Source organism: Plasmodium falciparum, assembly GCF_000002765.6.
Source record: "Plasmodium falciparum 3D7 genome assembly, chromosome: 10".
NCBI classification, from domain to species: domain Eukaryota; phylum Apicomplexa; class Aconoidasida; order Haemosporida; family Plasmodiidae; genus Plasmodium; species Plasmodium falciparum.
In genome coordinates, this window is record NC_037281.1 from 165,001 (window position 1) to 177,361 (window position 12,361).

At 21.6% G+C, this 12,361-nt stretch overlaps 3 protein-coding genes across 3 annotated transcripts in view; 1 reads left to right on the plus strand and 2 right to left on the minus strand.

Moving 5' to 3' along the window:
* Window positions 1–790, plus strand: part of PF3D7_1003600 (inner membrane complex protein 1c, putative) — a gene marked incomplete at both ends in the record, with an annotated part of 846 nt that extends 56 nt beyond the window's left edge. Inside the window, one exon of the mRNA XM_001347288.1 lies at window positions 1–790. This exon is cut by the window's left edge and continues 56 nt beyond it. Within this exon, the coding sequence (XP_001347324.1) occupies window positions 1–790 (790 nt within the window).
* A 952-nt stretch (window positions 791–1,742) lies between these two features.
* Window positions 1,743–5,669, minus strand: PF3D7_1003700 (MKT1 domain-containing protein, putative; the record flags this gene model as incomplete). The annotated part of the gene is made up of 1 exon (XM_001347289.1): window positions 1,743–5,669. The coding sequence occupies one exon, from the start codon at window positions 5,667–5,669 to the stop codon at window positions 1,743–1,745; it is 3,927 nt and encodes a 1,308-aa protein (XP_001347325.1).
* Window positions 5,670–7,722: 2,053 nt separating this feature from the next.
* On the minus strand, window positions 7,723–11,430 carry PF3D7_1003800 (U5 small nuclear ribonucleoprotein component, putative; the record flags this gene model as incomplete). Its single annotated transcript, XM_001347290.1, has 1 exon — window positions 7,723–11,430. One exon carries the CDS (start codon window positions 11,428–11,430, stop codon window positions 7,723–7,725), a length of 3,708 nt encoding a protein of 1,235 aa, XP_001347326.1.
* Between the last annotated feature and the right edge of the window lie 931 nt (window positions 11,431–12,361).

Below are 12,361 nucleotides of genomic sequence, written 5' to 3' on the forward strand. Positions count from 1 at the left end.
AAAAGAAACTTCAACAGTAGATAGAAAATGGGTTGCCTTAACAGCTTACCAACCTGTTGATGTTGTAACAAAAACCGTTGAAGTTCCAATTATTAAGACGGTAGAGAAATATGTCCCAAAAACTATTATTCAAGAGAAAATTATTCATGTCCCCAAAAATGTTACACACATTGTTGAAAAAATTGTAGAAGTTCCTGAGGTAAAATATATAGAAAAGATTGTTGAAGTACCTCATATTCACTATAAAAATAAATATGTTCCAAAAATTGAAATTGTAGAAAAAGTTGTTGAACGCCAAAAAATTATTGAAAAATGGCATGATAAGATTGTTGAAGTACCTCAAATTAAAGAAGTTGTTAGATTCAAACAAATTGAAGATTCTGAGGAAATCATAAAATATGTACCAAGAAATTCCAAAAACATTGATTGGGAAGATGAATATAAAAAATATACTGAAAGCAAAGGATTACAAAGATATAGTTTAGACCAAAATAATATATACCAACAAGCAAACTCTTTCAACCAATTTAATGAAAATGCTTATAATCAAAATGCATTCAACAGAAGCTATGAATTATTGAATAAACAGTCTAGTGTTAAATCACAAAATAATGCTAGTGGTGAAAATTTCTCTCAAATGAACTTTTACAATCAATACAGTGGAGCAAATTTTGAACAAGAAAGAAGTATTCAAGCATCCAATTTTGAACCAAGTGGAAGCATGCAATTAAAAAGATTATCATCTGAAGAAATTAAACCAGCTGGATGTTGCTCAGCTGCCTGCACTTAAATGTTTGAATTTTAATAACTAATAATTTATAGATTTCTACGTTTTTTATAATATATCAAATTAAATAATTAAAAAGATATATTTATATATAAATATAAATATATTCGGTACATTTTTATTATTATTATTATTTATTTTTATCCCCCTTTTGTGCGTGGAAATATTAGACCATATATATATATATATATATATATGTATATATTTGTAATTATATTCATTCCTCCATATAAAATATATTTACATTCATACTTTTTTTCCTTTTTCCTTTTTTTTTTTTTTTTTTCCTTCATTTATTATTATATTATTATTTAAAAAAAAAAATCGCAAATGAAGAAATTGTTATTTATACATAGGGAAACAGAAAAAAAAAAAAAAAAAAAAAAAAAAAAAAAAATGCATAAATGTTCATTAATTACGGTAATTGTAATAATGTATAAATAATAAAAACATAACATTCGAAAAAATATATGTATATATATATATATATATATATATATATATTATAAACCTTTAAGAAAATAATTTTACCTTTACATTAACATTTCTTTATAATTCATGTAGATATAAAGTGGTGTTATATTATAAATATATTATAGAGACAACAAAGATATAAATGTCTTTTATATTTTTTATGCAATATAAATGTTTGATGTTATATATATATATATATATATATATATTTTACGTGTTTAAAAAAAAAAACTAAAATGAAGAAATTATAAAATTAATTAAAATGTGTTTTAAAATTTATTGCACAATGGTTACAAATACAAATATATATATATATATATATATATTTATTTATTTATTTATTCATTTAATATTCGTGAATAATATATTTTTATTCTTAATTAACAAAAAAAAAAATAAAAAAAGAAAGAAAAGAAAAGAAAAAATAATAATAAGCATTCTTATAATACTAATTAATAAAAATTCTTGTCGACTTTCTCACCTATTTATTATTAGATAAACATATACGATTATATGTTTGTGATTTATCGAGTCCTATATAGCTAATTTTTTTTTCTAAAAAATTATCTGCAGCTTTTAAATCAGAAACAAGATCATATACATTCGTATGTTGTTCTAGTTGAGTTATTAAACATAAATGATCTCTCCATGTATTTATTGCATTACACAAATCATTAATAGGATTCACAAAACTCGGGAATTTTTTTCTTATGGCCTTTTCAAATACGTTGAAGTTATTTTGTGAATCATCATTTATGGGTGTTTGACAATATTCTTCATCTATTTTATATTCTTCCTTTTTTTTATGATCTAAATTATTTTCATGCTTTTTATGAGTAGCTTCGTAATTATTAGTTTTTGAATCATCAGATAAATTATGTTCATCACTGTAAACATAAGAATTGTTTCCATTTTCATTATAATTTTCTTTATATATTATATTTTTGTCATTATTTTCTAGTTCTATTAAAGACCTTTTATCCTTGTGTTCTACTTGATTTATACCATATTTCTGATTTTTATCCACCTTCATATGTTTATCTTCTGGTTGTTCATTCGTATAAAATTTATCATTGATTTCTTTCATATTTATATGATCATTATTTTTTTTATTTGGTTGTGTTATGCTTATATGATTATTTGTAGTCATATCATAACCCTTGAAATCATTATTTTTTGATAAGTGTTCAGTTTCTTTTTGGTTTTCTAATTTATCCTTTAAAAGATGATCATTCATTGTTTCAATATCATTATTCATTTTATTTGATTCCATATTTTTATCAGACGTACGTTTGAGAGTTTCCTTTTCGTTTTGTATATCATCAAAGTCAAATAATAGAAAATATTTGATTAGAACTCCCATAAAATGATTTGTTACAAAAAATCCACAGATATGTATATCAAATGGATTATATAAATTTTCTGGTAATATATGTATTAATTCCATGTTAGTTAATAACACATTAGTTACACATGCCTGAAGTAATTGTCTTAATGTTTTTTTAATAATTTTTACAACTGCAAAGAAAGCACATAAATCAAAATCGATTAAACCTTCATATGTTCTACTATGATCTATATTTGAATTATATAAAGAATAAATACGTGATAATAAAAGAACACTTTTTTTATCTTGTTCATCTAATTTATTATTATTTTGAATGGATGCATAAGCATTTTCAGGATATGTTTTTCCATCTGGTGGTAATAAAGCTTCTGTTGTTAAGAATCCAAATTTAAATAATTCAAAAATTATAAGAATATTACTATCAATATTTTTATTTTTTACTTCTGATAGTAAAAGTCCAAATAAGGTAACACCACAATTTTTCGTGAATATATCTAGATTTTCTAGAAACATAAAATATACAAGACATAAAAAACTATGGAAATTTTGATTATTTGTTCTTAAAATGTTTTTATAATAGGAATTATATTTATATATCATATGTTTATTATAATGCATATATTTTTTCTTTCTCTTGGTATGTTCATTAGACTTTTTACAATAATCACTATAATTATTATAATCGTCATCTTCATAATTATCAACATCATTACTAGAATAGTCGCTATTATTAGAAGGATCAGTATTATCATCATCACTACGATTGGTATCATTACTACTATTGGTGTTATCCCCACCATTGTTGTTATCACCACCATTGTTGTTATCCCCACCATTGGTGTTAACCCCACCATTGTTGTTATCCCCACCATTGTTGTTATCCCCACCATTGTTGTTATCACCACCATTGTTGTTATCACCACCATTGTTGTCATCACTATTATTATTATGACCCCTATTATTATCATTACTACTTTCCAATTCATATATATCCTTTTCCTTATCATTACTCGCTTTCCTTTCCTTCATATCTTCATCATATAGTTCACACTTTTTTGCCACCAAAGATATAGATTTACTCTCACTATATAAATGCCATCTTAACACAAACTGTAAATCTACATTCTTTACATTTTGTCTATTCATTTCTTCACTAACATTGTCTTTATTTATTTTCCATAAGAAATTGTCATTAAAAAGAATATTTAGATATGTTGCCTTGTTATCTTTATCCATTATATTATTTATATAATAACCATAATCAAAAAACTTCACTTTCCTTTTATAAAAGAAAGGATTCAATTTTATGGATACTAGTCCTAATATTCTACATCGATATTCTCTCAAATCAATTAATGTATCCCTATATTCAAAGGAATCTATAATAGGATGACTATAATCAATCCACTCACCCATAGCTAGTACACATAACAACTTCTTACTTAATAAACCTATAGACATTAAATAATAAACACATGTAGGAAATTTTGCTCCTACTACTTTTATATAATCCTTAGGTACTAATTTTGAAATATTCTCTTTATCATTATTATGATTCTTTTTTTTATATATATCATTTTCTTTATAATTCTCTTTTGCATAAATATCCTTAATATGTTTAGTAGAATCTTCCATAACAGTGTCCTCATTCGTATCCTTCCTGTCTTTAGAATTATCACTATTATGTTCATATATTAATTTAGAATTTTTATATTTACCTTTTTCTTTTGCTACTTCAGGATGTTCAATTGTGTTATCCTTTTTATCCTGTTCACAATAAGAATCGTATGAAATTTTTGAATTATGATAATTTTGTTCTGTATCTTCTTCCCTTTTATCTAATATTTTATCACCTTTTAAATAGCCATCCTTTGATAACTTAATACAATCATTTGTGCTGATATTTGTTATGGTACGATTATATTTGTTATTAAAAAATTTATCTTCCTCATTTTTATCATAACTACTTTTATTATATATACTACAATCACTATCATCATTTTGTTCATCAGATGTTGATATAATATCCTTTTTATTAATTTTTTTTTTTTTTTTTATTGAAGCATTATCAACATGATCACCATCTTCATTATGTCCTGTATGGTCATTCAAAATGCTCGCATCACATTTTTTTTGTAAACACTTTTGATCTTTGTTAGAATGGAAAAAAAAACAATTTACCTGACCTGTGCATAAAAAAACAAGAGGATACTTTAACATCGATTTACACAAACAGTAAGCATTCATATGACTCTTTCTTAATTCATCATTTGGGAAATGTTGTAAGTAACATATTAAAGGAGATTGTTTAATAAATTCAATAGATGTCCCGAAATTAAATTGTTTATATCCATTATTAAAATGAGATAAATTTAAATATGGAAATGTTAAACAGTATTCAGTACCTGCTAATAAACAGGCATCAATAAATTGTTCTTTATTTATATTCCACATTTTTAATAAATATAATATGTCTATCCATTCAAAATAATTTTTCTTCCATACAATATTTAATATTATTTTAGTAACATTATGTAATCCTAATGTTGGAGGACCAAATACTATATCTACTAAATTAATTTCAAGAAAATAAGCTAGTTGAGATATAGCTAAATATGGAGCATATATACATTCATATCCTTTATATTTTAAATAATGAAATAATAAAAAAGATATATCAGAATTACATATATTATTCACTTCACTAAAAGATTTTTGTGATAACTTCTTTTCATCATTAACATAATATAACCATCCCTCATCTATATATTGATGATAATGTGCTGAAAATAATTTATGTCCTTTAGGTGTTATGCCGTCAAAAATAAATATAATCTTTATATCCCATTTTTTAAAATACTCACACTGCTTATCTATCATATGGAAAATACAAGGAGATATACAACCTGATACATCACTTAATATATCCTTTAAATCACTACATATTCTTAAAAAATATAAAGCATCTATTCCTAATGTTAAGTTTTTTATGTTCTCAAGAGAACTTTTCTTTAACAAATTATTTTCTGTTAAATAAGATTGTAACCTTCGAACTCTCATTTTTTTTTTTTTTTTTTTGTCTTATATATTACGGATTATAATTATTTTGTATCAAAAAAAGTACTATTAATTACTATCATACAATGTAGTAATGGATACATATATCTATATAAAGAAGAAACCCGACAAGTGTTATAAATTTGAATTCTTTATACTTCAATTAAAAAATATGTACGCATAAATTGATATATACATATATATATATATATATATATATATATATATATATATATATATATGTATGTATGTATGTATGTATGTATTTATTTATTAATTTGTATGTTGTTTAATTTTTTTATTTTTTAATTCTATATACAACAAATTAAATAGTAGAAATGTGTAAAAAATTATATAATATAACAATGTGCTACACCTTTTTTCATATTAAACATATTTTTTTGTGAAATATTAAATTTTTATTTTTCTATAACACAACGAAAAAAAAAAAAAAAAAAAAATATAATAAAATAAAATAAAATAAAATAATAATTATTATATATAATACATAAAAAGAAAAAAAGAATACATTATATAAATTTACAAAAATTCCAAAATTTATATTGTATCACATTCTTCTCCAAAATATGTAATTTATATGCATAAAGATCAACAATTATATTTTTATTTTATATATATATGTAAAACATATATTTATAGAGAAACTGTTATAAAATATTATATATTCTTTTAATATATATGTGGATAATACACGAAAAAATTAAATAAATGTCATAAATATAATATAATAAAATATAATAAATGAAAGCATACTTATATCAATATATAAATATTAATTATATTATTCAAAAATAAATAATATATATATATATATATATATATATATATATATAATATTTATATATATCTATTGAATAAAAAAAACATCGTTCACACTTTATTTAAAAAAAAAAATTCATCTCTTTTCCATTTTTTAAGATTAAATATATTTATTTAATATAAATAAAAATGTATTTCCACGCAGCATTTAATATATACATATTAATATAATAAATTTATATAATATTATGTTAATTTTATAAAATAATTATAAATACATGAGCATACATTTTTGTAAACAAGAAATATATTTATTTTATATAAAAAAATACTCAGGCTTTTTTTAATATGCACACATATATTTTATATATTATATGTTAACATCAACCATTCAAATATAAGATAATAAAATATTAAGCAGATTATATGATTTATATTCTTCTTGTAAGTTCAATATGTACAGTCTATATCATCTTATAAGACCAATATTTTAAAAAAAAAAAAAAAATTGTACACCAATATAAAATATATATAAATCCATTATTATTATTATATAAATATACATATATAATTATGTACGTATATTTTATATAACATAATTTATACGCGAAATGAATATGTACATATATGAGGGCATATATAAACAATTTTTTTTTTTTTTTTTTTTTTTTTAAAACGAAATATTTCCTCAATGATATAAAATTAATTTATATATAATATTAATATATAAATTTTTTGATATATTAAATCTATAAAAACATTTCAAAAAGCAATAAAAGAAGAATAAATTAAATATAAATGATCCTACAACAATAATTTTATATTTTATATTTTAAAAAATATATATTTATATACTTTTACCAATTCAGAAATTATAAACCTTAAGTAATTTCATATATTATTAATCCTTTAAAATGGTACATATAATAATTTTTTAAAATAACAATATTATATACAAATGTGTGTGTTTCTTTTTTTTTTTTTTTTTTTTTTTGTGCTTTCAAAATTTTGCATTTACATTAAAAAAAATAAATATATAAATAAATAAATAAATAAATATATATAAATATATATATATATAAATCAATATATATATAAATAAATAAATATATATATATATATATATATATATATATAGCGCAAAATTATAAATATATGCATATATATACATATTCATATGTTTATACATACATATATATATATATAATGGACCTTTTACCGTTCACCCTTTTACCGTTCACCCTTTTACTGTTCACTCTTTTTACCATTGTGTGGCCTAAAAATATTCTGAAAATTCATCCTTTATATTTAATAACATAGGGTCATCAAAAAATCTATTAATTGTCACATCTTCTGATAATCCTTTTCTTCTTCTAGTTTTTAATAAAAATTCTCTTGCCAAATGTTGTATAGGTGCAGGTTCGAGAGGTCGTAGGATTACCGATTTATCTAATGGATCTCCTGGTACTATATGCCAATGATCAAACATACTAATACAAAAGGCTTGACCACTTGTATGTGTTCTTAAATCTGTTTCAAATCCGAAAGATTCAATTGCTGGTATATAAGCATGTACCATATATAAGGGGGTACCTACCTTTGGGAAATCCTTTAAAACATGACCTCGTCTTCTTGATAAGACATTATATACAGCTGACACTGAATCTCCTGAACATATAATCTCGGTTAATAATATAGGTTCCAATAATCTAGGAGTAGCTAATAAAACTGAAGAATATATTGCTCTTCTTGCAGTAGGTATAATTTGTCCAGCTCCTCTATTAATTGGATCATCATCAATATCTGCTCTTAATATTTTAACTTTAACTCCTTTCATACTCTCTTCAATTAATGGCCCTTCTTTAGTTGCCCATGAAAATCCTTGAATAATATTATCTTTTATAGAGTATAAATTTTCTTTATTAGTTTCTTGAAATAAAGAATCATCAACCAATATATTTGGACTATTATTTTCTGGACCAAAAGCCCAAAGAGATCTAATAGATAAAATGTCCCAATTATATTTATTTTTTAATAATGATATTACATTAGGATCTATATTGTAATTTAAGGTGCTTTTCCTTTTTTCCTTATCTAAATCGTTTATTTGGTGTTCATCTTTTTGTTCCTTATCTTTAAAAATATTTTTTTTGTTCTCAATACCATTCATATGATTCTCCATATTGTCACCATCATCATTATCATCATGTGAATCATCCTTTTCATCATAAATATTCCTCTTAGATTCATTATTTTTATTCAATATCCTATCCATTGTACTTATATACTCATTTACATTTAAATTTTGGTCTTCATTTAGATGTACTAGTCCTTGGACTATATCATCACCTAACTCTTTTTGTACAGGTTCTGCTATCATATATATTTTATTTTTCTTATTTGGCGTTTCGGCAAAACAATTAAGTGCTGATGTTTCAATAATGGTTTCATTAAATTGAACAACTGGATCAGACACTTTAATTTCTAAATCACCATATAATTTTCTTAAATCATGCAAAATACAATCTAAATATAATTCACCGGTTCCTAATATTATATGTTCTCCTGATTCTTCTACTTTTGTACTAGATAATGGATACACCTTATCAATTTTTCTAAGACCTTCTAACATTTTTGGTAATTCAGATGGATTAATAGGCTCACATGCTACTTTAAAAACAGAATTCACACAATTTAAATAACGAAATTTTTTATGTAGTGGATAAAATATTTCTGCATTTTCATTATCATTCAAAAGAGCCGATTTGTCTAAATTATATATATCCTTATCATTTTTATATTTTACTATATTATTATCATCATCATTTAGATCGTCATACCAATTTAAATTAACATGATCTTCCTTATTTTTATTTGTTTTTATTTTCACATTTGTAATTGTACATGTTTTATTTATACATATATCTATACCACCAATTAAACAAAAATTCCCAGCAGGTATTTCATCGACTTCTATTCTATATCTACCTTCATATATCCATAAATGTGTTATTACTCTTGTTATCATGTCCTCATCATCATTTAATGTATATCCTTCTCCTAATATACGAACGCTTTGTCCTTTTTTAATAGTACCACACATAACTCTACCAAATAAATCTATCATTCCACATTCTGGACGATGATAATTTTTTATAATATATATCATTAAATTGTCTGTTTCATCACCTTTCATACATTTCATCATATCATATGATATCTTTGTTTTCAAAGAACCCGAATAAATTTGTAATGTTTTATTCTTTGCATTATCTAAAGGAGATGGACAATTATCGATTATTATATCAACAAATGCTGTAGTGTCTTGAAATATCATGCCATTAATTTTTTTTAATAAATATTTCGTGTTATATAAATAATCAGACTTTTTTAAAGATATGTTAAATGATTGTAAAAATGGTATAAGGAATTCTTTTTCTTCTGAACATACATAACCAAATATTTTATATAAAGGATTTAAAATAAATTCAACAAATGTTCTTTTTTGATTAGCATATAAAGGTGATTTTACAAACGTAAAATTTTCTTCATCATAATATATATCTCCCCATAAATATAAAGAAAATTCATCTATATCTATATTATAAGCATTATATATATTACAATATATTTTACTAAATGATTTTAACGTAAAAAATACACCATAAATACTTGAACTAAATAAAACATTATTTTTTAAAGGAGATAATAAAAAATCCTTTTTTTCTGCATTACTTTTATTTAATAAATCACATATCGATTCAATTTTCATATTAATTTCTTCAATAGTATAATTTATTTTATGATATGCATCATTAGGTGGTAAACGTAAATCCATAATCAATTTATCAATACAATTAATAATTAATATAATTTTTACATTCTCATAAATGCATGCTTTTATTATATTTTCCGTGACATACATACATCCGTCTACCACATCTACTACTAAACAACAACATTCACATATATTTAATGAACATAAAAATTCATCAAAGAAATTAACATGTCCTGGTGTATCAATAATATTAAAAAGATATGATTTATATTTTACATTATCTTTCTTTTTATTTAATAAAATATTATTTGGTATATTTTCATATATACGATTTGAAAATAATAGAGAAATGGGCATAGCTTTTATGGATAAACCTCTAGCTTGTTCATCTAATCTAGTGTCTGTATAATTTATTAAATGATCGATAATTTTACTATTATATGGGGTTCTTTTTATATTATTATTATTATAATTATTAATAATTTGGGAACTATTTATATTTTTCTTTTTTCTTGATATATTAGACAAATAATTACTTTTCTCACTTATTTCATTTATATTATTAACATTAAAAAAACTAACTGTACTACTATTCTTATTTCTATTATTACTTATTCTTATGTTATTTTTTTTATCTCTAGTATATTCAATCAATCTATCCACAATAGTTGTTTTACCATGATGAAAATGACCAGCTATACAAATATTTCTTATAAATGATGTCTGCTTCATTAATTCTGATAAATACTTAAAACTAAAATTATTATTAGGTAAACTAGTCTCTACTAAATCAAAATTTTTCCTATTTGCTTCCACATCTAACTTTTTAATAAAACTAATTCTTTCAACATTTGCATTAATCTTATTTATTGTAGCCTCTTCAATATCTTGTGTGTCTTCTTCTTCAACAAAAACTTCAACACCGTCATATACTTTTTGTAGTTCATCCATATTTTCAATTAATTTGTTCCTCTTCCCGCTTTTGTCATCATTATCTTCCTCATTATCTTCCTCATCATCTTCTTCATTATCTTCCTCATTATCATCATCATTATCTTCCTCATTATCATCATTGTTTGAGCTTCCTTTACTATACTCTCCGTCACTCATCCCATCTTCATTATAATCAGAATATTCTTCATCACTATCAATATCATCTCCTATATAATTACCAAATTCATCATATAAATTATTTTTCGTATCCATACTTCTTTTTTATTTATTTTACTTTTTATTCTGTACGTTCGTTCCTTAAGAATTAACAGAATTATTAAACAAAAAAAAAAAAAAATAAAAATAAAATAAGAAAATAATGAAATAATATGGTATATTTTTATGTACCTAAACACTTTATAACATTTAACCTTTATACAAAAAAAAAAAAAAAAAAAATATATATTTATATATATATATATATATATATATAATATTTTACATATTGTATGATATATTTAAATTTATAAATAAGTCAAAAAAAAGATATCATTTAGGTTCTCATTTTTCAATAATCATAATTTTATTTTATTTTATTTTATTTTTTTTTTTTTTATCTTAAATCTGGAACATTTTCATTTCTATATATTTATAAAAACCTTTTTATAAATATTTTCTTTATTAATAAATTATTTTATTATTATTATTTTTTTTTTTTAAACAAGAAAATTACATCTAAATATAAATACATACATATATTATGTATATATAATGTAATATATGTATTATCAAATCCTTATTATTTCCTTAATCTTTTGGTATTAATCTATATATATTTTGTATATAAATAAATATATTTGTATATATCATTATATGATAATATATGTATATATAATAAGTTTGCTTTTCTGTGTTGTTATAAATATAAATATAAATATATATATTTAATATAATATATATTCAATAACAAATATTTAATTATAATTTCCTTTCCTTTTTTTTTTTTTTTTTTTACATACTATTTATTATTAATATAAAAAATATATATTGATTATCAGTATTTTTATAATTTCCTTTTCCATAATGAAATATTATAATATAATAAAAAAAAATAAATAAATAAATAAAAATGAATAAATAAAAAATGAGGATGTAATTATTTTATTATTTATTTATTTATTATTTTTTTTTTTCCATAATGAAT